The sequence below is a fragment of the Ranitomeya variabilis genome, chromosome 1, assembly GCF_051348905.1.
Source record: "Ranitomeya variabilis isolate aRanVar5 chromosome 1, aRanVar5.hap1, whole genome shotgun sequence".
NCBI classification, from domain to species: domain Eukaryota; kingdom Metazoa; phylum Chordata; class Amphibia; order Anura; family Dendrobatidae; genus Ranitomeya; species Ranitomeya variabilis.
In genome coordinates this window covers 242865369-242892483 of record NC_135232.1, presented here as the reverse complement: position 1 = coordinate 242892483, position 27115 = coordinate 242865369, and the positions used below count along the sequence as shown (strand labels likewise).

At 41.8% G+C, this 27115-nt stretch overlaps 1 protein-coding gene across 22 annotated transcripts in view; it reads left to right on the top strand.

Annotated features, from left to right (window-relative positions):
• The window catches only part of RIMBP2 (RIMS binding protein 2), an 817544-nt gene that overhangs the window by 758974 nt on the left and 31455 nt on the right, over positions 1-27115 (top strand). For 21 of the 22 annotated variants that reach the window (XR_013223594.1, XM_077293289.1, XM_077293285.1 and 18 more), the window contains one exon: positions 12120-12223. The exons of the other annotated variant lie outside the window; for it this stretch is intronic. Coding sequence is in view for 20 of the 21 variants with exons in the window: in XM_077293289.1 (XP_077149404.1) it covers positions 12120-12223 (104 nt within the window). In the remaining variant the exon portion in view is untranslated. The remainder of the gene's footprint in view (positions 1-12119; positions 12224-27115) is intronic. 22 annotated transcript variants of the gene reach the window in all.

The following is a 27115-nucleotide window of genomic DNA, read 5'->3' as shown; positions in this document are numbered from 1 at the left end:
TGGCACGCGACCAATCACAAGCCGCGATGTCATCGAGGGTCCTAAACTCCTCATTCTTAGGAACGGAGGCTGCCGGTTACAATCGGTAAGGTCCAGGGGCCGCCGGACGGGTGAGTATTTCCATATTTTTTATTTTAATTCTTTATTTTTACATGAATATGGATCCCAGGGCCTGAAGGAGAGTTTCCTCTCCTTCAGACCCTGGGAACCATCCAGGATAGCTTCCGATACTTGTGTCCCATTAACTTGTATTGGTATCGGGTATCGGTATCGGCGATATCTGATATTTTTCGGGTATCGGCCGATACTATCCGATACCGATACTTTCAAGTATCGGAAGGTATCGCTCAACACTACTAAGTAGTGAAAAAAAATTCCAAACTTTGCTAAAAAAAAAGAAATAGTGCATTTTTCCGATACCCGTAGCGTCTCCATTTTTCATGATCTGGGGTTGGGTGAGGGCTTATTTTTGCGTGCCGAGCTGAGGTTTTTAATGATACCATTTGGATGCAGATACGTTCTTTTGATTTTTTTATGACATTTTAATGCAAATGTCATGGCGACCAAAAATGGTAATACTGGCGTTTTGACTTTTTTCTCGCTATGCCGTTTAGCGATCAGGTTAATTCTTTTTTTGATTGATAGATCGGGTGATTCTGAACACGGCGATACCAAAGATGTGTAGGTTTGATTTTTTTACTGTTTTATTTTGAATGGAGTGAAAGGGTGGTGATTTGAACTTTTATTTATTTATTTTTTCATATTTTTAAAAACTTTTTTTTTACTTTTGGCATGCTTCAATATCCTCCATAGGAGGCTAGAAGCTGCCACAACTTGATCAGCTTTGCTACATAGAGGTGATGCTCAGATTGCCTCTATGTAGCATATGGCGGGGGTCAGCGGTGTGTGCATTTCTTGCCGGATGCGCTGGTTAACTACCGCTGTCAGACTTTGACAGCGGCATTTAGCTAGTTAATAGGCATGGGTGGATCGCGATTCCACCCACGCCTATTGTGGGCACATGTCAGCTGTTCAAAATTGGTTAATCCCTTTACCCCCCAAGGTGGTTTTCACATTAATGACCAGGCCAATTTTTACAATTCTGACTCCTATCACTTTATGAGGTAATAACACTGGAACGCTTCAATCGATCCAACTGATTTTGAGATTGTTTTTTGTGACATATTGTACTTCATGTTAGTGGTACAATTTCTTTGATATGACTTGCGTTTATTTATGAAAAAAACAAAAACTTTGAAAATTTGGAAAATATTGCAATTTTCAAACTGTGAATTCTTATGCCCTTAAATCAGAGAGTCATGTCACACAATATAGTTAATAATAACATTTCCCACATGTCTACTTTACAGCAGTACAATTTTGTAAACATTTTTTTTTGTTAGGGAGTTATAGGGGTGAAAAGTTGACCAGAAATTTCTCATTTTTCCAACAAAATGTACAAAACCATTTTTTTAGGGACCACCTCAAATTTTGAAATGACATTGAGGGATCTATATGATAGGAAAGACCCAAAAGTGACACAATTCTAAAAACTGCACCCCTCAAGGTGCTCAAAGCCACATTCAAGAAATGTATTAACCCTTCACGTGCTTCAAAGGAATTTTTGGTATGTGTAAAAAAAAATGAACAAAAAATTTACTTTAGACCCAAATTTTTCACAAGAGTAACAGGAAAAATTGGACCCCGAAATTTGTTGTGCAATTTCTCCTGAGCATGCTGACACCCCATATGTGGGGGAAAACTACTGTTTTGGCCCACAGCAGAGCTCAGAAAGGAAGGAGCTCCATTTGAGTTTTTGAATGCAAAATTTGCTAGAACAATTAGCAGATGCCATGTCGTGTTTGGAGAGCCCCTAATGTGCCTAAACAGTAAAAATCCCCCACAAGTGACACCATTTTGGAAGCTAGACCCCTCAGGGAACTTATCTACAGTTGAAACCAGAAGTTTACATACGCTATATTAAAATTGCATATGCATGTTTTTCTCAATATCTGAGATGAAATCAAAATAAACCTTTCCTGTTTTAGGTCAATTAGGATTACCATAATTATTAATATTTGCCAAATGCCAGAATAATTAGAGAGAGAGAATGTTTTAAAGCATTTTTATTACTTAGTGAAAAAGTCAAAAGTTTATATACTTTTCATTAGTATTTGGTACCATTGCCCTTAAAGTGAATGACTTTGGTCAAACGTTTGGGATATCCTTCCACATGCTTCTCACAATAGTTGGTTGGAATTTTTCACCCATTTACCCTGACAAAACTGTGTAACTGATCAAGGTTTGTTGGTCAACTTGCTCGTACCTGCCTTTTCAGCTTTACCCATACACTTTCAATAGGATTGAGATCAGGGCTTTGTGATAGTCTCTCCAAAACATTGACTTTGTTATCCTTAGGCCACTTTGTTACCATTTTAGCAATATGCTTCCAGTCACTGTCCATTTGGAAGACTCATTTCTGCCAAAGCTTTAACTGCATTTTGAGATGTTGCTTCAGTATTGCCACATAATCTTCATGTTTCATGATGCCATCTATTTTGTGAAATATCCTGTCCATCCTGCAGCAAAACAACCCCACAACATGATGCTGCCACCCCCGTGATTCACAGTTGGGATGGTGTTCTTAGGCTTCCAAGCTTCTCCCTTTTTCCTCCAAACATAACGATGGGCATTATGGCCAAAAAGTTCAATTTTAGTTTCATCAGACCACAAGACATGTCTCCAAAAATTAAGGTCTTTGTTCCTGTGTGCATTTGCAAACATTAATCTGGATTTTTTATGTCTCTTTTGGAGTAATCGCTTCTTCCTGGCAGAGTGGCCTTTAAGTCCATGTTGATACAGAACTTTTGTCACTGTGGATATTGACACAATCTTACTAGCTTCTGCCATAATTTTCATAATAGAGTATTTATTATTATTATTATTATTATTATTATTATTTATTGTTATAGCGCCATTTATTCCATGGCGCTTTACAAGTGAGGAGGGGTATACATAATAAAAACAAGTACAATAATCTTGAACAATACAAGTCATAACTAGTACAGTAGGAGAGAGGACCCTGCCCGTGAAGGCTCACAATCTACAAGGGATGGGTGAGGATACAGTAGGTGAGGATAGAGCTGGTCATGCAGCGGTTTAATCACTGCACTCGTACAAATTGAGGAATTTTGCTTCAAGTGAAAAATTTAATACAGGTGTCAGGTGAACTGACACAAATTAACGTTTCGGCCAGTTAATGGCCTTGATCAGAATGCCGCCCTTGAAAAAATTGTTCTAGGTTAGAAAACGAAATGTCAATATGGGTGGTTGAAGTAAGTGTGAATGGACAAAATCCAAAATAGGGGAAGTTATGCACAAGGGTCAAAAAATGACGCCACGCTGATTATATATGTCTATAAGACTGTAATTCCGTACGTGGTAAATTTCTGCATGCAGACACGAATGGGTCTTGGGAAGAGCTGGATAGTGTTGCAGCAGAAGCCAACACCAGTGGCTATTTAGCGAATGCTGGCACGTATTGTGTATCCAATGGCGATAGCGCTGTTGTGGAAACAGGTGCAGCGATACGCCAGGAGCATATGAGAGACGCAGCTGCAGGAGCCGGCGTTGTTAGACGAGTGGGAGACATGTGTCAGAGCTTGGGGTATAATTTTCTTAAGGTCTTTTGCTTTTGTGCTTGGGTTGATATGCACATATCGGACCAAAGCATGTTCATCTCTTGGACACAGAACCCGTCTCCTTTCTGAGTGACATGATGGCTGGACATTCCCATCTTGTTTGTACTTGCATATAGTTGTTTCTACAGATGAATGAGGCACCTTCAGGTATCTTGAAATTGTATTCAATCTACAGGTGTAGTGACGATTTAGACTCCATTGGTGTTTTACAAAAGCAAACAGCAGTGGATGTCGCTGAGTGAAAATTTAAACTCCTGTTTTAGTGATCAGTATGTTTTTGTGACCAGTACCTTATAGTGACAAGTCTGTTATGCCCAGTTTATGCTGCTGGAGATATACACCCATAGGGCTTTCATCGCTTCAGAAATGACAAACATGTGGATGCTAAATGTGGCTTAAATACACTGTGGGGCTCAGAAGGGATGGGGATTAGGATTTGTGAGCACAAAATTTGCCAAATTTCTTTTGAAGGGCGAGGAGCCATTTCACTTTTCTGGAGTCTTTGTACTACCGGAAACGTGGAAGCCCCTATATTTCCATTAACAGATGATGGACCTGAATGGGGAGTTGTTTTTTTCTGTGGATTGAGTTGAAGCTTTTGTTAGGAATATTTTACAAAACGTTTGTGATCACATTTATCTGTCGCTTTACGCTGAGCTCTTACATTGGGGTTTTCATGTAAATCTCAGAGTGATGTGATTCAGATGAAACCCTCAATGGATCTATTGGTGGAACATGGGCCAGACGGCATCCACAGTGCCTCCATCTGCCTCATTATAGTGAATCTTTTGTCGATATGGGGTTCCGTCTGAATCACGTATTTCAAAGATTTACACTGAAACTCTGAGGCAAGTGCTCAGCACAAAGCTCAGGATAAATGTGCGCTAAGCCTTACTGCGATCTTTAGGAGGCAGAATGAACAAATCAACGGCAGGTGAATAATTGTTTGGATTTTTTTACACCGTTCCTTGTGTAGTATAAGTGATACGGCGCCTTTATTCTTCGGGTCGGTGGGATTACAGCGATACCAAATTTAGATAGTTTTATTATGTTTGGCAGCTGTCATATACTAACAAAACACTTTTTATTGCAAAAATTAGTTTTTGCATTGCCATATTTTAAGAGCTATAATTATTCCATATTTCATCCCACAGAGTCATGTGAGCGATTATTTTTTGCTGGATGAGTCGAGGTTTTATTGGTACCATTTTCAGACACATGACATTTTTTGGATTGCTTTCTATTTCAATTTTTGTGAGGCAGAATGAAGAAAAACAAGGAAATCAGGATTTTTTTCTTTTTTTGTCGTTCCTCGTGTGGTAAAATTGATAAGGCAGTTTAATTCTTCGGTTCAGTATTATTACAGTGATACCACATTTATATATATATTTTTTAATGTTTTGGTGCTTTTACACAGTGAAAACTTTTATAGAAAAAATAATTAATTTTGCATCCCTTTATTCTGAGAGTGAGTTGACTTTTTATTTTTTCGCTAGAGGAGCTGTATGACAATTTGTTTTTTGTGGGACAAGATGACAATTTTAGCAGACCATGTTTGGCGATATGATGCTAAAACATTGTTTGTACTTACTGATAGTGGGAACATAGACAGATGAACTAGTCTTAACGATTACCTCCCCCACCCTCCACAAGAATAACTGCAGATGAATACCCAGATTACGGTTCCCCCAAATGGTTGCCGATTGGCAGTGCTGAACAATAGAGCTGTAGGGTATTATGGAGAGAAAAGATACAAATGGTTGGAGAAGGAACACAGATGTCAGATGCCATAATCAAAGTGGGAACATAGTTGGTAATAGCCAAGAGCCAAATATAAAATGAGGTATTTTAGAATCTAGTCAAACAATCTGGGAATCAACAGTTTTACATTCGACACCGCAACAAATAAACCAATATAGTGATTACAATTTAATAACTGGTAATGCGAACAGTCTAAAAAAAATGCCAACTGCAAATGCAACGTGCACAGTGATCTGGTGGGACAGCTGTGCACCGATTGGTTAAAGGGAATCTATCACCTCATTTTTCGAATATAAGCTGAGGCCACTGCCATCAGTGGCTTATCTACAGCATTCTGTAATGCTGTAGATAAGCCCCCAATGTACCCTGAAAGATAAGAAAAACAGGTTATATTATACTCACCCAGGGGCCGTCCGGTGCGGTCTGGGTCCTGTGGGTGTCACAGGTCCGGGTCCAGCGCCTCCCATCTTCATACGATGTCATCATCCTCCTTGCTTCGTGTCGCAGCTCCTGCGCAGGCGTACTGACTTGCCCTGTTGAAGTACTGCAGTGCACAGGCGCTGGGCCTCGCTGAGCTTTCCTGGCGCCTGTGCACTGCAGTACTTTGCTCTGCCCTCAACAGGGCAGAGAATTACACCTGTGCAGGAGCCGTGACAGAAGCAAGGACGAGGACATCATCGCATGAAGATGGGAGGCGCCGGACCCGGACCTGCGATGCCCATCGGACCCGGACCACACCGAACCACCCCTGGGTGAGTATAATCTAGCTTGTTTTTCTTATCCTTCAGGTTACATTGGGGGCTTATTTACAGCATTACAGAATGCTGTAGATAAGCCCATAATGGCGGTGGCCGCAGTTATGCGAAAAATGAGGTGACAAATTCCCTTTAAGCAGCTGTGCTCTCTGCACACAAGCCACCTGTCATCTCTGAGAGCCCTACTGTAAAACTTACTTCAGCACTGGCTAACAGGAAAACAGTGTTTGCCTGCAGAAAGATGAGTACATAAGATTGTTTAAAGCACACTCCAATGTTCTTCTATGCTTTATAACAGGGGTGTGGAACCGTTTTTCTGCCAAGGGCCATTTGGATGTTTATAACATCCTTCGGGGGCCGTACAAAATTATCAACTTGAAAATGACCTTTGGTCAAACAGTGAATTAACTCACCTCTAATGTGATGGCTGAAACTGCTTCTTTTTTATGCGGCTGTGATGTTAGGTGGTAGCAATGGTGTTGCTACTTGTAACTGATTTTTCAGGGTTTTTTTTGTAAAGAACTCGAAGCAGTAAGTTGTACCAAACAGAGATGTACAGTATATTACACTGCAGATCTCCTCACAGTGGGAAATTCATTGCTGCTCATGTTACATTTATAGAACTCAAGAAGTGGAAGATCTGCAGTATATATAACATAGGGGACACTGAGACTGCTGGATTCATCACATTGGAGACACAAAGACTACCGTATACACATCATATACATCAGATAGAAGATAAAAAGAAAGCTCTATACATTACATAGTAGACATCAAGACTGTTGTATAAATATTACATAGGAGACTCCTAGACTGTCATATACAACACATGAGACACTGAGACAACTGTATATACAACTCATAGGAGACACCAAGACTTTCTATACACATCACATAGGAAACACCAACATTGCTGTATATACATAGAATGGGAAACACCGAGGCTGCTGTACATACAAAGCATAGGAGATATCAAGACCGCTGTACATACATCACATAGGAGACACAGACACTATTGTGTATATATCACATAGATGACACCGGGGCTGGACTATATACATCACATAGGATACACTCTAGCTGAAGTATACCGTCGTGGGCAAAAGTGTTGGCACCCTTGAAATTGTTAGAGCAAATGAAGTATTTCTCACAGAAAATAATTGCAATTACACGTTTTTTTATACACCTGTTTATTCCCTTTGTGTTTATCGGAACAAGACAAAAAACAGAGATAAAAAGGAAAAGTGGACATAATTTCATACAAAATCCCAAAATTGGGCCGGACAAAATTGTTGACACCCTCAACTTAATATTTGGTTGCACACCCTTAGAATAAATAACTGTAATCAATTGCTTCTACTAACCATCAACAAGCTTCTTACACATCTCAACTGGAATTTTGGACCACTCTTCTTCTGTAACTGCTCCAAGGCTTTCATATTTGAAGGACGCCTTCTCCCAATAGCAATTGTAAGATCTCTCCACAGGTGTTCAATGGGATTTAGATCCGTACTCATTACTGGCCACTTATGAACTCTAGCACTTTGTTTCCATCAATTTCTGTGTGCTTTCTGAAGTATGTTTGGGGGTCATTGTTCTGCTCGAAGACCATGACATAAGACGCAAACCCAGCTTTCTGGCACTGGACACTACATTGTGACACAAAATCCTTTGGTAATCTTCAGATTTCATGATGCCATGCACACAGTCAAGGCACCCAGTGTCAAAGGTAGCAAAACAATACCAAAGCAACTTTGATCCTCCACCATATTTGACTGTAGCTACTGTGTTATTTTCTTTGTAGGTTTCATTCTGTTTTCAGTAAACAGTAGAATAATGTGTTTTACCAAAAAAATCTATCTTAGTCTCATCTGTCCATGAGACGCTTTCCAAGAAGGATTTTGGCTTACTCACATACATTTTGAGAAACTGCAGTCTAGCTATTTTATGTCTCTCTGTCAGCAGTGGTTCCAACTTTTCATTTCTTTCAAATGTCAAGGGATAGTTTGCGCTTACACTGATGCACCATGAACCTGCAAGTCAGCTTGAATTTCTTTGAAACTTGATTGGGACTGCTTATCTACCAACAGGACTATCCTTTCTTGCAATTTTTTCATTTTCTGGAACAATTTCAAGGGTGCCAATACTTTCGGCCATGACTGAATACATCAGAGGAAACTTGGGGATGAAGTATATACAGTACAGACCAAAAGTTTGGACATACCTTCTCATTTAAAGATTTTTCTGTATTTTCATGACTATGAAAATTGTACATTCATACTGAAGGCATCAAAACTATGAATTAACACATGTGGAATTATATACTTAACAAAAAAGTGTGAAGCAACTGAAATTATGTCTTATATTTTAGGTTCTTCAAAGTACCCACATTTTGCTTTGATGACTGCTTTGCACACTCTTGGCATTCTCTTGATGAGCTTCAAGAGGTAGTCACCGGGAATGGTTTTCTCTTCATAGGAGTGCCCTGTCAGGTTTAATAAGTGGGATTTCTTGCCTTATAAATGGTGTTGGGACCATCAGTTGTGTTGTGCAGAAGTCTGGTGGATACACAGCTGATAGTCCTACTGAATAGACTGTTAGAATTTGTATTATGGCAAGAAAAAAGCAGCTAAGTAAAGAAAAACGAGTGGCCATCATTACTTCAAGAAATGAAGGTCAGTCAGTCCGAAAAATTGGGAAAACTTTGAAAGTGTCCCTTTGAAGTGCAGTGGCAAAAACCATCAAGCACTACAAAGAAACTGGCTCACATGAGGATCGCCCCAGGAAAGGAAGACCAAGAGTCACCTCTGCTTCTGAGGATAAGTTTATCCGAGTCACCAGCCTCAGAAATCGCAGGTTAACAGCAGCTCAGATCAGAGACCAGGTCAATGCCACACAGAGTTCTAGCAGCAGACACATCTCTACAACAACTGTTAAGAGGAGATTTTGTGCAGCAAGCCTTCATGGTAAAATAGCTGCTAGGAAACCACTGCTAAGGACAGGCAACAAGCAGAAGAGACTTGTTTGGGCTAAAGAACACAAGGAATGGACAATAGACCAATGGAAATCTGTGCTTTGGTCTGATGAGTCCAAATTTGAGATCTTTGGTTCCAACCATTTTGTATTTGTGCGACGCAGAAAAGGTGAACGGATGGACTCTACATGCTTGGTTCCCACCGTGAAGCATGGAGGAGGAGGTGTGATGGTGTGGGGGTGCTTTGCTGGTAACATTGTTTGGGATTTATTCAAAATTGAAGGCATACTGAACCAGCATGGCTACCACAGCATCTTGCAGCGGCATGCTATTTCATCCGGTTTGCGTTTAGTTGGACCATCATTTATTTTTCAACAGGACAATGACCCCAAACACACCTCCAGGCTGTGTAAGCACTATTTGACCATGAAGGAGAGTGATGGGGTGCTACGCCAGATGACCTGGCCTCCACAGTCACCAGACCTGAACCGAATCGAGATGGTTTGGGGTGAGCTGGACCGCAGAGTGAAGGCAAAAGGGCCAACAAGTGCTAAGTATCCCTGGGAACTCTTTCAAGATTGTTAGAAGAGCATTCTCGGCGACTACCTCTTGAAGCTCATCAAGAGAATGCCAAGAGTGTGCAAAGCAGTCATCAAAGCAAAAGGTGGCTACTTTGAAGAACCTATAATATAAGACATAATTTCAGTGGTTTCACACTTTTTTGTTAAGTATATAATTCCACATGAGTTAATTCATAGTGTTGATGCCTTCAGTGTGAATGTACAATTTTCATAGTCATGAAAATACAGAAAAATCTTTAAATGAGAAGGTGTGTCCAAACTTCTGGTCTGTACTGTACATCACAAGAAACAAGGGGCTGGGGCATATACATCACAGGAGACATGGGGCTGCAGATTATACATTACAGGAGGCATCATAGAGCTGTGGATTTTACATCACAGTAGGTGACATGGAGGCTGATGCTGTGGTCTTTTGTGGGACATGAGCACATTGCGCTGACTCCGCTCACAAAGTACGTTTTGATGCTGCCACTGGCCAGAACGTAATCTTTAATTGTACGTGCTGTAGTGTTCAGTAGTGTGGCCACCCTTGCAGAGAAAGAAGCAATTCAAGGGGCAGCTGCTGTCGAAACGCAGCTGCTGACCCCAACACTGCGGTCCCCGGGAATCTACCCAGAGGTCAGAGAAAAGGTCATCAAAGGCAGTAAACTGCCCTCTCGCCTGAGGTTCCCAATCACTGCTTTATAAGAACAAATATTTTAAATTCATAAGTATATTATATTATATATTCCAGGCTAATTAAGCATAATTAAGTGTAGGTCCAAAACTTACTCGGATTTATATAATTCTTATTCTAGCCCTTTTCCTTCTAAGCTTTTTAGCTGGTGCAATGAGTAGTTAGGAACTTGGGCACATTTCCCTCTAAAACAGTCAATTGTAAACAGCAGCAAATACATGTTGCTGCCTCAAATAATTAGCTATACTTAGCTTGGATGGTAAGATTTCTGGTTTCTAGGACATAGAAGGATTGATTGTCTTCCGTCCTGATGAAGACGGTAACGTATTTGTTCTTGGCGATCTAAAAGTGTACGATTATCTAGTGCAGAAAAATGATTAATGACACCTTCCGTGGTTTGGGCAGGGAGATCTACAGCCTTTCTAGGGGTATAAGTTAAGAAATATTTAATGTCCGTACCCTAGTAGTCTAGAGCAATGAAGGGGGTGTATGGTTCCAAACTGTCCCTGTGCAGTTAGAATTTTTAAACTGCTCAGCCACATTACATTGTAGCTTAAAGGGAATAAGTCAACAGGTTTTTGTTATGTGATCTGAGAAAAACTTGATGATGGGGTTGATGGTCTTATTCCAGTGATGTGTCACTTACTAGGCAGCATGTTGTTGTTTCAGTAAAATTTGTATTTTATCAGCAGGAGATTATCATTAAAATTATGTACAAACCAGCAAGTGACAGAACTCTGGAATCAGAGTCTCAGCCTCTAAGTACTGCTACTCTCAGATTACATAGCAAAAACCTTGTGACAGATTCCCTTTAATGGGTACTGTGATTTGTGGTGTTGAACCAACCAACAGATTGCAAATATAAATTAGTAATAAATAATTTGCAAGGAATCAAAACAACAAAACATATTTTATTTTGTACCTTGATTCACGCAAAAATGTATAAAGTTAAGCAAATTCAAAAGCATATTGCCTATAGCTATAAACTGGATAGTTAAGAAGTGGAATTAACACTGCTAATGCAATCTTTTATATGATGCAGCTTGGAGAACAAAATGGTACATAAATGGTGTTTATCTGTGCAGATACATAAGTTGATGCCATTGTATTTCCTCATGCTGAAGGGATCATCCTACTATAGGGTATTTTAGGCTAGTTTCACATTTGCGGATGAGGGCTTTGCAGAGGACTGCTGCGTAGCTCCTCCGTTAAGCCCCTCCCACTGCCGCGCCTCTTCCTTCAGCTCTGCCTACATTGGCATGTGTCCTGCGTGCCCTATCTTTAACATTGGGTACACAGGCCATGTGGATGTATGTGGATGCCTCTGCATGCCTCATTTTCACGCTGCGCCGACCGCAACAAAATGCAACATGCAGCGTGAAAATGATGACATAGGCGGAGCTGAAGGAAGAGGCGTGACAGTGGGCGGGGCTTAACTGAGGAACTACGCAGCAGTCCTCCGCAAAGCCCTCCTCCGCAAATGTGAAACCAGCCTTAGGAAGAAAGAACCAGTGTGTAGCAGAGAACTGTCATCACTGCCCATTTCAGCTTCTACTTCACTCTGTGGTCTTTTGTCCAGCTTGTTAGTTTGATCATAAATTCAAGCTTTTTTTTTAAAGATTTGTGGTGTAAATTAAATGTACGGACTTTTTTTTTTTTAAATTGGCACAGAACGAAACAGGAGAAGTGGAAGGCAACACTCTGTTTCCACAAGGAGAATGGTTGCCTTGTATGACTATGATCCAAGGGAGAGCTCGCCTAATGTCGATGTTGAGGTAAAGCATGTATTTTTATCACTCACACACCAATGTCTAATTCTCCTGACTGAACAGTCATTCTGGGTTCTCTATCTAGAAATAAAACTACTAATGAATGAAATTCTTATCTAGTCCAGCACATCTTAGTGACTTCTGCTGCACTGATTAAATTGAGGAGAGAGCAGGTGGAAGATGCCAACCCTCTAGTCGCCCACGCCAACCATATTAACATTTATGAGTAGTTGCCTACACAGGCAACCAAAGGGCTCAGATTCGATCAATAATGATCGTGGAGTCGACAAGGCAAGGAGGCTCCCTTTGTCACCCCACCATCAGACAAACATTGCAATTTTTTAAAGAAAGGAGAAAAACAAGTTTTTAAACTCTAAAAATTCCTTGTTTATTGTTAACATCTATCATAATAGTATTTAAATAAGCAAGAAAAAGTACAAAAACCTACAAAACCGTACATATGTAACAAGGCAGTATAAGAAGCACTTTTTTCCCAAAAACTTTTTGGGAAATCGGGGGTGCGTCTTATAGTCAGAATGTGTGTGGTGGCAGCAGGAGTCGGGCGATTCTTCCAGTAGTCCGACCCTGCAGGGCGATGATCTCATCCCAGCCTGGTGCGGCAGGTTTGGCGGTGCTCGGTGATGCGGGGAGCTCTGGTGACATTTTGTGAAAGTCTGGAGCCCCTGAACTTCTATTGCCTCGATGCTGTGACCTCCGATGGCCTTTGGGAGACAAAATCTCATTGCCGAGATCTCAGTCTGCACCTGGGGAATCAATCTGGCCTCCGGGAAAATGGCTGCCGGAGGCGGCGCATGCGCAGACTGAGATCTCAGAGCAGGAGCCGGGAAGCCTCCCTGTAGTGCCTGTCAGATCGCTGATCTGACACAGTGCACTACAAAGTGTCAGATCAGCGATCTGTCACTATACAGTGATGTCCCCTCCTGGGGTAATGTAAAAAAAAAAAAAATTACATGTGGAAAAAAAAAAAAAATTTCTAAATAAAGAAAAATATATATATATTGTTCCAATAAATACATTTCTTTATCTAAATAATAATAAAAAAACAATAAAAGTACACATATTTAGTTTTTCCGCGTCCGTAACGACCCTACCTATAAAACTGTCCCACTAGTTAACCCTTTCAGTGAACACCGTAAAAAAAAAACAAGGCAAAAAACAATGCTTTATTATCATACCGCCGAACCAAAAGGTGGAATAACACGCGATCAAAAAGACGGATATAAATAACGATGGTACCGCTGAAAAAGACATCTTGTCCTGCAAAAAACGAGCCATCATACAGCATCATCAGCGAAAAAATAAAAAAGTTATAGTCCTCAGAATAAAGCGATGCAAAAATAATTATTTTTTAATTAAAATAGTTTTTATCGTATAAAAGCGCCAAAACATAAAAAAAATGATATAAATGAGGTATCACTGTAATCGTACTGACCCGAAGAATAAAACTGCTTTATCAATTTTACCAAACGTGGAACGGTATAAACGCCCCTCCCAAAAGAAATTCATGAATAGCTGGTTTTTGGTCATTCTGCCTCACAAAAATCGGAATAAAAAGCGATCAAAAAATGTCACGTGCCCGAAAATGTTACCAATAAAAACATCAACTCGTCCCTCAAAAAACAAGACCTCACATAACTCTGGACCAAAATATGGAAAAATTATAGCTCTCAAAATGTGGAGACGCAAAAACTATTTTTTGCAATAAAAAGCGTCTTTTAGTGTGTGACGGCTGCGAATCATAAAAATCCGCAAAAAAACCCACTATAAAAGTAAATCAAATGCCCCTTTATCACCCCCTGAGTTAGGGAAAATAAATAAAAAAATTTAAAAAAATTTATTTTTTTTCCATTTTCCCATTAGGGTTAGGGTTGGGGCTAAAGTTAGGGTTAGAGTTGGGGCTAAAGTTAGGGTTAGGGTTGGGGCTAAAGTAAGGGTTAGGCTTGGGGCAAAAGTTAGGGTTGGGGCTAAAGTTAGGGTTAGGGCTACAGTTAGGGTTGGCGCTACAGTTAGGGCTACAGTTAGGGTTGGGGCTACAGTTAGGGTTAGAGTTGTGGCTAAAGTTAGGGTTAGGGTTGGGGCTGAAGTTAGGGTTGGGGCTAAAGTTAGGGTTGGGGCTACAGTTAGGGTTAGGGTTAGGGTGGGGCTACAGTTAGGGTTAGGGTTGGGGCTAAAGTTAAGGTTAGAGTTGGGGGTAAAGTTAGGATTAGGGTTTGGCTAAAGTTAGGGTTAGGGTTGGGGCTAAAGTTAGGGTTTGGATTACATTTACGGTTGGAATTAGGGTTGGGATTAGGGTTAGAAGTGTGGTTAGGGTTATGGTTGGGATTAGGGTTAGGGGTGTGGTTAGGGTTGGGATTAGTTTTAGGGGTGTGTTGGGGTTAGGGGTGTGGTTGGAATTAGGGCTAGGGGCATGTTCGGGTTAGGGTGTGGTTACGGTTATGGTTAGGGTTGGGATTAGGGTTAGGGGTGTGTTTGGGTGAGAGTTTCAGTTAGAATTTGGGGATTTCCACTGCTTAGGCACATCAGCGGCTCTCCAAATGCGACATGGCGTCCGATCTCAATTCCAGCCAATTCTGCGTTGAAAAAGTAAAAGAGTGCTCCTTCATTTCTGAGCTCTCCCGTGCGCCCAAACAGGGGTTTACCCCAACATATGGGGTATCAGCGTACTCAGGACAAATTGGACAACAACTTTTGGGGTCCAATTTCTCCTGTTACCTTTGGGAAAATACAAAACAGGGGGCTAAAATATAATTTTTGTGGGAAAAAAATATTTTTTATTTTCACGGCTCTGCGTTATAAACTGTAGTGAAACACTTGGGGGTTCAAAGTTCTCACAACACATCTAGATAAGTTCCTTGGGGGGTCTAGTTTCCAATATGGGGTCACGTGTGGGGGTTTCTACTGTTTACGTACATCAGGGGCTCTGCAAATGCAACGTGAAGCCTGCAGACAAATCCATCTAAGTCTGCATTCCAAACGGCGCTCCTTCCCTTCCGAGCTCTGCCATGCGCCCAAACAGTGGTTCCCCCCCACATATGGAGTATCGGCGTACTCAGGACAAATTGAGCAACAACTTTTTTGGTCCAATTTCTCCTGTTACCCTTGGAAAAATACAAAACTGGGGGCTAAAATAATTTTTGTGGAAAAAAAAGATTTTTTATTTTCACGGCTTTGCGTTATAAGTAGTGTTGAGCGATACCGTCCGATACTTGAAAGTATCGGTATCGGAAAGTATCGGCTGATACCGGCAAAGTATCGGCTCTAATCCGATACCGATACCCGATACCAATACAAGTCAATGGGACTCAAGTATCGGACGGTATCCCTGATGGTTCCCAGGGTCTGAAGGAGAGGAAACTCTCCTTCAGGCCCTGGGATCCACATCAATGTGTAAAAGAAAGAATTAAAATAAAAAATAGGGATATACTCACCTCTCTGACACGCCCTGGACTTTACCGCCGTAACCGGGAGCCGTTGTACCTAAGAATGCGCGCTTGAAGGGCCTTAGATGAGGTCACTGTGCTCTGATTGGTCCGTAGCGGTCGCGTGACCGCTACACGACCAATCACAAAGCCGTGACGTCACCTAAGGTCTTTCAAGCGCTTGAAATACCTTAGAAGACGTCCGCAGCTTCTGATTGGTCGCGTAGCGGTCGCGTGACCGCTACGCGACCAATCACAAAGCAGTGACGTCACTTAAGGTATTTCAAGCGCTTGAAAGACCTTAGGTGACGTCACGGCTTTGTGATTGGTCGCGTGGCGGTCACATGGGCCATCGCGACCAATCACAAAGCCGTGACATCATCTTAAGTTCCTTCACGCGCTGATTCTTAGGAAGGAAGGCTGCCGGAAAGAAGCAGGGCGCGTCCGAGGGTGAGTATATTCCTATTAGGTATATACTCACCCTCGGCTTCTTTCCGGCAGCCTTCCTTCCTAAGAATTAGCGCGTGAAGGACCTTAAGATGATGTCACAGCTTTGTGATTGGTCGCGACGGCCCATGTGACCGCTACGGACCAATCAGAGCGCAGTGACCTCATCTAAGGCCCTTCAAGCGTGCATTCTTAGGTACAACGGCTCCCGGTTACGGCGGTAAAGTCCAGGCTGCGCCGGAGAGGTGAGTATATCCCTATTTTTTATTTTAATTCTTTCTTTTACACATTGATATTAATCCCGATACCGATTCCCGATACAACAAAAGTATCGGATCTCGGTATCGGAATTCCGATACCGGCAAGTATCGGCCGATACCCGATACTTGCGGTATCGGAATGCTCAACACTAGTTATAAACTGTAGTGAAACACTTGGGGGTTCACAGTTCTCACAACACATCTAGATAAGTTACATAGGGGGTCTACTTTCCAAAATGGTGTCACATGTGGGGAGCTTCAATGTTTACGCACGTCAGGGGCTCTCCAATCGCGACATGGCGTCCCATCTCAATTCCAGTCAATTTTGCATTGAAAAGTCAAAAGGCACTCCTTCCCTTCCGAGCTCTGCCATGCACCCAAACAGTAGTTTACCCCCACATGTGGGGTATCGGCATACTCAAGACAAATTGCACAACAACTTTGGGGTCCAATTTCTTCTGGTACCCTTGGGAAAATAAAAAATTGGGGGCGAAAGGTTCATTTTTGTGAAAAAAAGTTAAATGTTCATTTTTTTTTCAAAAAATTCCTGTGAAACACCTGAAGTAACTCTTGAATGTGGTTTTGAGCACCTTGAGGGGTGCAGTTTTTAGAATGGTGTCACTTTTGGGTCTTTACTTCAAATGTGATGTGGTCCCTAAAAAAAATGGTGTTGTAAAAATAAGAAATTGCTGGTCAACTTTTAACCCTTATAACTCCGTAACAAATAAAATGTGGTTCCAAAATTGTGCTGATGTAAAGTAGACATGTGGGAAATGTTACATATTAAGTATTTTGTGTGACATATCTCTGTGATTTAAGGGCATAAAAATTCAAGTTTGGAAAATTGTGAAATTTTCAAAATTTTCACCAAATTTCTGTTTTTTTCACATCTAAACGCAAGTAATATCAAAGAAATATTACCACTATCATGAAGTACAATATGTCATGAGAAATGTCAGAATGATCAGGATCCGTTGTAGCGTTCCAGAGTTATAACCTCATATTAGGACAGTGGTCAGAATTGTAAAAATTGGCCCGGTCATTAACGTGCAAACCACCCTTGGAGGTTAAGGGGTTAAGCATTCAGGTGCTTTACAGGAATTATAGCAATGTGAAAGGAAAAAAAAGTTTTACTTTTTCACACAAAAATGTTACTTTAGCTCCAAATTTTTAATTTTTACAAGGGTACTAGGAGATATACACAATACAATTTGTTGTGCAATTTCTCCTGAGTACACTTATATCCCATATGTGGGGGAAAACTACCATTTGGGTGCATGGCAAAGCTCGTAAGGGAAGGCGCACTATTTGACTTTTGGAATGCAAAATTGTCTGGAATCGATAGCAGACACCATGTCACATTTGGAGAGCCCTTAATGTGCCTAAACAGTGGAAACCTGCACAAGTGACCCTATTTTTAAAACTAGACCCCTTATAGAATTTACCTAGAGGTGTGGTAAACACCTTAAACCCCCAGGTGTTTCAGATAATTTTATAGCGTTGAGCAGTGAAATTTAAAAAAAATCAAATTTTTCCCACAAAAATTTTGTTTTAGACTCAAACTTTTCATTTTCGCAAGGGTAACAGGAGAAATTGGACCCCAAAGTGTATTGTTCAATTTCTCGTGAGTATAACAATACCCCATATGTGGTAGAAAACTATTGTTTGGGTGCATGGTAGGACTCGGAAGGGAAGAAGCACAATTTGACTTTTGGAACGCAAAATTGGTTGGAATCAATAGCTGATGACATGCCGCGTTTGCAGAGCCCCTGATGTGCCTAAACAGTGGAAATCCCCCACAAGTGACCTCATTTTGGAAATTAGACCCCTCAAGGATTTTATCTAGATTTGTGGTGAGGACCTTGAACCCCCTGGTGCTTCTGAGAATTTTATAACGTTGAGCTGTGAAATTAAAAAATCACATTTTTCCCACAAAAATGTTTTTAGCCCCACATTTTTAATTTAGACAAGGGTAACAGGAGAAATTAGACCCCAAAATCTATTGCTCAACTTCTCCTGAGTACAAAAGTACTGTTTGGGCACACGTCAGGGCTCGGAAGGAATGTCTATTTGGCTGGAATGGGATGCAGATACCATGTCACATTTGAAGAGCCCCTGACATGCCAGAACAGCAGAAACCCTCACAAGTGACCACATTTTGGAAACTACACCTCTCAAGTAATTCATCTAGGAGAATAGTAAGCATTTGTGATATACATTTATTTATGTCCAGTACTGCTTATCCACCTGACAAAACTCAGGAGGAAAGGACCACTATTTGACTTTAGGAGATCAAATATGGTAGAATAGTTTGCGGACTCCCTATGAGCCCCTAAGTGCCAGAAGAACAGAATCCCCCCTCAAGTGACCCCTTTTGGAAATTTCACCCTTCTGGGAATTTATCTACAGGTGTAAAAAAAATGAATGTTGCCAAGTGAAAATCACAAATCTTCTATTGTAGTACCAGGACATTGTAGTGTGGGCTAGAAATGCTAAATATGTCAATGCTATGTGTTGTTTAGGCACATTGGGGATCAGAAGGAAAGGGAGCATTTGGGAGCACAGAATTTTCTGGATTTCTATTTGGGGGCAAGAAGCCATAGCGCTTTTCCAAAGCCTTTGTGCTACTAGGAACATGGAAGCCCCGTATATTTCCGCTAACATATGATGGACCTGTGTGGGGACTTGTTTTTTTGGTGGGAGTTGAAGCTTTTAGTGGGAACATTTTGGATCACATATATTCTGCACTCTACTCTGAGCACTTACATCAGGGTTTCCACCTAAATCTCCGAATGACGTGATTCAAATGAAACCCCCGAGGGATCCATTCACTGTAAGGCAGCAGAGTTACTCTGTACTCCATATGCCTTCTATTAAGAAGTGTCCTTTTCAGAGGTGCACAAAACCATGGCCGACTGCACTTAGATATGCTTAAAAAGACAGACACTGCTGCATCACAGGCGGATGTTTCATCTGAATCATATATTTCAGAGATTTACACTGAAACCCCGGTGTAAGCGCTCAGCGCAGAGCACAAGATAAATGTCAGCCGAGCCTGATTGCGATCTTTGGAAGCCAGAGTTAACAAATCAGCAGCAGGTCAAGAATGGGTTTAATTTTTTAGGCCATTCACCATGCAGTATACGTGATTAGACTTTATTCTTCGGGTCAGTGCAGTTACAGCAATACCAGATTTACAGTATTTTCCAGACTATAAGACGCACCTAGGTTTTAGGAGAGAATAGAAAAAAATGTAAGCAAAAAATGTAGTCATGATGCATTGTAATGGGGGGAGGGATCTGCTGCTGACACTTTTATAGGGGTAATATCCCCCAATTCTGTACTAATATCCTCCATCCTGATATATATATATATATATATATATATATATATATATATATATATATATACTAGACTGTGGCCCGATTCTAACGCATCGGGTATTCTAGAATATGCATGTCCCCGTAGTATATGGACAATGATGATTCCAGAATTCGCAGCAGACTGTGCCCGTCGCTGATTGGTCGAGGCAACCTTTATGACATCATCGTCGCCATGGCAACCATTATGACATTTACGTCGATACTGTGCCCGTCGCTGATTGGTCGAGGCGCCAGAGACGCGGGATTTCCATTATGACATCATCGTCGCCATGCTGTGCGCCAGAGACGCAGGATTTCTACGTTGATACTGTGCCCGTCGCTGATTGGTCGAGGCCCAGGCGGCCTCGACCAATCAGCGAATGAATAAACGGGACAGACAGACAGACAGACGGAAAAACCCTTAGACAATTATATATATAGATATGTCCCCATCCTGGTGTATATGCCCCCATCCTGATATATATGGTCCCATCCAGGTATATATGTTCCCATCCTGGTATATATGGCCCCCATCTCCATCCTGGTATACATGGTCGCCATCCTGGTGTACATGACCCCAATCCCCATCTTGGTATGCATGCCCCCATCCCCATCCTGGTATACATGGCCCCTATCACCATCCTGTCATACATGCCTCCCATCCTGCTATACATAGCACCCCATCCACGTATACAGTACATGCACCCCATCCTGGTATACATTGCCCCCATCCTGATATATATGTTCCCATCCAGGTATAAATGATCCCTTCCTGTTATATATGTCCCCATCCAGGTATATATGGCCCCAATCCAGGTGTACATGAACCCCCATCTAGGTATACATGGCCCCCATGCATGTATACATGGCCCCCATGCATGTATACATGGCCCCCCATGCAGGTATACATGGCCCCCATGCAGGTATACATGGCCCCCATCATGCTATATATAGAACCCCATCCTGGTATACATAGCACCCCATCCAGGTATACATGCACTCCATCCCCATCCTGGTATACATGGTCCCCATCCTGGTTTACATGACCCCAATCCCTATCGTACTATACATAGCCCCATCCCCATCCTGGTATACATGGCCCTATCCCCATCCTGTCATACATGGCACCCCATCCTGATATACATGCCCCCCATCCTGCTATGCATAGCACCATCCAGGTATACATGGTCCTCATCCTGGTATACATAGCCCCCATCCCCATCCTGGTATACATGGCCCCCTCATCCCAATCCTGGTATACATGGCCCCCCCATCCTTGTACACATAAAAAATGTCCTGTTCTGATGCCAGCCGCTGATTTCAGTGTGGAAGCAGCACATGGCGTTACTCCCATGCACCCCCACAAGCCGAAGTCAGCTGCCGGAATATTCACTGATCCTCATGCATGAGATTATGGGCATGGGGAGCAGAGAATATGCATTCTCTTTAATAGCGGGCACACTATTAGCCACAGCCACCGGCTTCCTGCAGCTGCTTGGCGATCACTTGTGTCTGCTATTAAAGGGAACCTGTCAACAGAATTGTGCACAGTAACCTACACACAGTGTCAGGACGGCGCCGTTATACTGATTAAAATGATACCTTGGTTAATGAAATCCGTCTGTGGTTGTTCTTTAATCTTTATTTCAGTTTGTAGTTAATGAGATGCTCGTGCCCAAAGGCGGGTCTGTTGTATGTGGTGCTCTGATTAGATATTCATAATGCAGACTGCTGACAGGTCACTGCTCCCTCAGTGTCCTGCCCCCTAGTTTGCATAATGAATACCTAACATACTGAAGAGACAAAAAAGGCTTATGCAGACAGGGGCCAGCTGTGTCAACTGCTCTGCAACATAAATGCATGGTTAGTGTGGCAATAATACATTTTCTTGATGTTATCTAGCTAGGGAAAAAAAAATGAAAATGGTGCCCACTGCACCTGCGCAGTGGCAGCTATTGGTGTTGATAGCTGTGATCCAATAGCTGCTACTGCGCATGCGCCGGCTGCGCCATCTTGCTGGTGAAAAAAAATTCCTCCTCCAAGATGGCACCTCCCGCGCCTGCGCAGTAGCAGCTATTGGTGTCCATAGCTGTTACCCGAGAGCTTGGAGGATTTTTTTTCTTCTCCAGTAAGATGGCACCACTGGCGCATGCGCAGTAGCAGCTATTGGATCACAGCTGACACCGATAGCTGCTACTGTACAGGTGCGAGGGGTGCCATTTTATAATTTATTTTTTTCCCTAGCTGGATAAAATCAAGAAAATGTATTATTGCCACACTAAGCATGTGACTATGCTGCAGAGCTGGTATCACGACTGGCACCTGCCTGCAGAAGCGTTTTTTTGTCTCTTTCTTCAGTATGTTAGGTATTCATTATGCAAACTAGAGGCAGGTCCCTGAAGGATCAGTGACCTGTCTGCAATCTGCATTATGAATACATAATCAGAGCACACATACACACCAACCTCGCCTTAGGGCACGAAAATCTCATTAACTACAAACTGAAAATAAAGATGAAAGAACAACCATTAGACGGATTTCATCAACCAAGCTATCATTTTAATCAGTATAATGGTGCCTACCTGACACTGTGTGTAGGTTACTTTGAACAGTCCTGCTGACAGGTTCCCTTTAAAGAAAATTAATATTCACTTCTCTCCACTCCCATAGTCCCTCCCACCTCTCGGCAACAGCTTCAGTGCATTGCGGTGGGAGGGACTGTGGGCCTGGGGAGCAGGGAATATTCATCTTCTTTAACAGTGGGCACACGTTAGCTGCAGCAGCTGGCTTCTGCCTCCTTTGATCAGCTCCTCCACTTTTGCTGCCCCTATCCACAGCCACATAAGGTACATCAGATTTATAAGATGCACCCCACACCCTCCTCCAAAATGTAAAGGGACTCTGTCACCTGAATTTGGCGGGCTATGTAAATGCCCTGTTTTCGGTCCAATGGGCAGTGTTTCTTCTTTTTTCCTCCACCCCATTATTCCCCGCTGTCCGCAATATTTTCCGGAATTGGAGTAGGTGTCCTCCATAGTTCGTGTGTGCGCAATGCAATCTTGTCTCGTGCACGCGCAGTATGCTTTGCCCATCTGCGGGCAAAGCCGAAAAGTATTACTGAGCATGCACCAGCCCACTATGTCCCAGAACACAGAGAAATACTTCCGGAACATAGTGCGCTGGCACATGCGCAGTGATGCTTTTCGGCTTTGCCCGCAGATGGGCAAAGCATAGTGCGCGTGCGCGAGATAAGATTGCATTGCGCACGCGCGAACAAAGGAGGACACCTACTCCAATTCCAGAAAATATTGCGACAGCGGGGAAGGATGGGGTGGAGGAAAAAAGAAGAAACACCACCCATCGGACCGAAAACAGGGCATTTACATAGCACGTCAAATTTAGGTGACAGAGTCCCTTTAAGAGGAAAATGTGCATCTCAAAGTCTGAGAAATACAGTATATCGGGTTTTGATGTTTAGCTGTTAAAAACACTTTTTATTAAAAAAAAAAAAAGTTTTTGCATATTCATATTTCTGCCAACAAGAGTCATGTAAGGACTTATTTCTTGCAGGACGAGTTGATGTTTTTATTGGTACCATTTTCAGGCACATAACATTTTTTGATCGCTTTCTGTTCAGATTTTTGCCAGGCAGAATTAACAAAAAAACAGCAATTCAGGATTTGTTTTTTTAATGGTGTTCATGATGTGGTAAAAGTGATAAAACAGCTTTATTCTTCGGGTTAGTACGATTACAACAATACCACATTTATATCAATTTTTATGTTTTGTCACTTTTACAGAATAAAAACTAATTTTTAGAAAAAAGAATTGTTTTTGCATGTCTTTATTCTGAGAGCTATAATTTTTTTATTTCTCCACTGACCGAGCTGTTTAGCAGTTTGTTTTTTTGTAGGACATGATGATGTTTTCAGCTATAAAATGTTTATTTCCGTTTGACTTTTTGATTGGCGGTATGAGGAAAAAGCATAGTTTTTTGCCACTTTTTTTAAAGCTGTTCACTGAAAGGGGTTAAGTAGTATGACAGTTTTATAGATTGGGTCATTCCGGACTCGGCAATACCAAATACCCATGTGGTCAAAATTGCTGGTACCCCTTGTTTAATGACAGAAAAACCCACAATGGTCAAAGAAATAACTTGAATCTGACAAAAGTGACAACAAACAAAAGATCTATGAAAATGAAACCAGACATTGCTTTTTAACCATGCTTCCACAGAATAAAAAAAAAAATAAAACTCAGTAAATAGGCCTGGACAGAAATGATGTTACCCCTGAAAATAATGTGACAAATGGGACGACATGTTAAATCAATGTGTGTCCACTAACTTGCATCACAGGTGTCTACAATCTTGGAATCAGTGAGTGGGCCTGTATATAGGGCTACAGATACTCACTGTGCTGTTTGGTGACATGGTGAATATCACACTCAACATGGACCAGAGGAAGCAAAGGAAAGAGTTGTCTCAGGAGATTAGAAAGAAAATTATAGACAAACATGTTAAAGGTAAAAGTTATAAGACCATCTCCAAGCAGCTAGCTGTTCCTGTGACTACAGTAGCACATATTATTCAGAAATGTAAGAGCTACGGGACGTGGCCTTAGGAGGAAAATTAATGAAAAATCAAAGATATGGATAATACGAATCGTAACAAAAGAGCCCAGAAAAACTTCTAAACATATTAAAGGTGAACTTCAAGCTCAAGGAACATCAGTGCCAGATTGCACCACCCATCGTTGTATGAGCCAAAGTGGACTTCATGGGAGACGACCAAGGAGGACACCATTGTTGAAAAAAATCATAAAAAAGCCAGACTGGAATTTGTCAAACTACATGCTGACAAGCCACAAAGCTTCTGGGAGAATGTTCTATGGACAGATGAGACAAAAATTTAACTTTTTGGCAAGGCACATCAACTCTTTGTTCTCAGACGGAAAAAATGAAGCATATCAAGAAAAGAACACTGTCCCTACTGTGAAACATTGAGGAGGCTCTGTTATGTTCTGGGGCTGCTTTGCTTCATCTGACACAGGGTGTCTAGAATCTGTGCAGGGTACAATTAAATCTCAAGACTATCTAGGGATTCTAGAGAGAAATGTGCTGGCCAGTGTAAGAAAGCTTGGTCTCAGTGGCAGGTCATGGGTCTTGCAACAGGATAATGACCCAAAACACACAGCTAAAAACACCCAAGAATGGCTAAGAGGAAAACAGTGGACTATTCTGAAGTGGCATTCTATGAGCCCTGACTGAAATCCTATTGAGCATCTTTGGAAAGAGCTGAAACATGTCATCTGGAAAAGGCAACCTGCAAACACGAGACAACTGGAGCAGTTTGCTCTTGATTCGTGAGACAAAATACCTGTTGAGAGGTGCAGAAGTCTCATTGACAGTTACAGGAATCGTTTGATTGCAGTGATTGCCTCAAAAGGTTGTGCAACAAAATATTAAGTTAAGGGTACCATCATTTCTGGCCTATTTCATGAGTTTTATTTTTGTTTTTTTTAATTCTGTGGAAGCATGGTTGAAAATCAATGTCTGACTTTCATTTGTTCATTTTCATAGATCTTTTATTTATTATTACTTTTGTCAGATTCAAGTTAACGTATTTTTCGGACTATAAGATGCATCGGACTATAAGATGCACCCAGATTTTATAGGTGGAAAATAGGGAAAAAAATATTTGAAGCAAAAAATGTGGTAAAATATTTAATAACATAAATAACATACTATTATATTTAGTGTTATTATATATAATAATAGTATGTTATTATGTTGGAAGCTAGAGGTAGAAGATGGTGCTGCGGGACCAGTGTGGCGTCTGTAAAGTACTATATGAAGATGCTGGAGGGTGAGTATAAAAATGGGGGCACAGGGCTTATATGTAAAGCACCACTTCAACACTGAAAATAACACTGGAGTGCTGCTTTAAGAACCCATGGGAGAAATATAACTCCCAACATGTCCTGCAGGTCCTATAGCATGCTGGGAGTTATAGTTCACCACAGGAGTGGCAGAGTGCATTTTTATGTGTTTTAATTAATAAACTTTTAATTATTTCTTGTACAGGCTGTGCTCGCTGTGCTCAGTGCAGGTCCTGCAGCCAGCCATGCTACAAAAATGAAAGTCTCTCTCTCTCTACAGCTGACAAGACTTGTGGTGAGGTAAAGAAGGGCTGGAGCATCACATGACCGCACACAGCTCCCCTCTCTTACCTCACCACAGGTCGTGTAAGAGGAACCTGTATTGTTTCTAGTGTGGTGGCTGCCGGACCTAATGACATAGTGAAGAGGGATGGCTCTTTGCTGTCATGTGATGCTCCAGCCCGCCCTCTTCATTACATCACCACAGGTCCTATAATGACGGGAGCACTCAGCATCAGCATATCCCGCGCTGTGCTGTCAGGTATGCGACTGCGGCGATCTCTCCTGTGGCCCCTGCTCCTATCCCCCTCCTCCACCGGACACACATCTCCCCAACCCCTACAGAAATCTGGTGCTGGGGAAACCATGTGGGTCCGAAGGAATATTCATTTGCTGCTCCCCGCCCACTGCTTGGCGCTGACAGGTGGGCGGGGAAGCCTCTAATGAATAGTCCTTCACTTTAAGCATCGGGACCACGTGGTGTTCCCAACGCGGGATGGCGACATTTTCCTGCCTCCTGCAAGTGTGATCCCACTCCACCGCTGCCCCCTCCCCACATGTTACATTCGGACCATAAGATGCACCCCACACTTTCCTCCTAAATTTGGAGGAAAAAAGTGTGTCTTATGGTCCTAAAAATACAGTATTTATGTGACCATTGTGGGTCTTTCTGTCATTAAATAAGGGGTACCAACAATTTTGACCACATGTGTATGTGTACTTTTTTTGTTTATACATAAATATACATATTCATTGGTTTAATATTTTTCATTTTTTTCTATTTATTTTTGTGATTTTTTAAAAAAAATAGCTTTACATTTTTTTAAAAACTTTTACTTAGTCCGTATATGGGACTTCAATTTTTATTTCAGCTTTACACTGACAGATCGCCTGTTAGACCCTGCTGCTGGCTGGGTCTTACAGGTTAGCTGTAGCTGGCAGACCTGAAGGCCATCATATGACCTCTGGCTGCCATGACAAACCTCGGCTCCCCGTGATTACGTCAAAGGGGTGTCGGAGAAGTAAGAGAAGGAGCAAACTCACTCTCACAATCTTATAAATGCTGCGATCGCTATTGATCACAGGCATCTAGAAGATAACAAAGAGTTAACATCATTGGGACCTAAGCCAATCAGGTTCTGATGAGGTCATCTTTAAGAACTATTGCTCTTCACTGGTATTCCAGAGCTTTCAAAACTGGGGGTCCTGAGCGCTGCAAGACCACCGACCA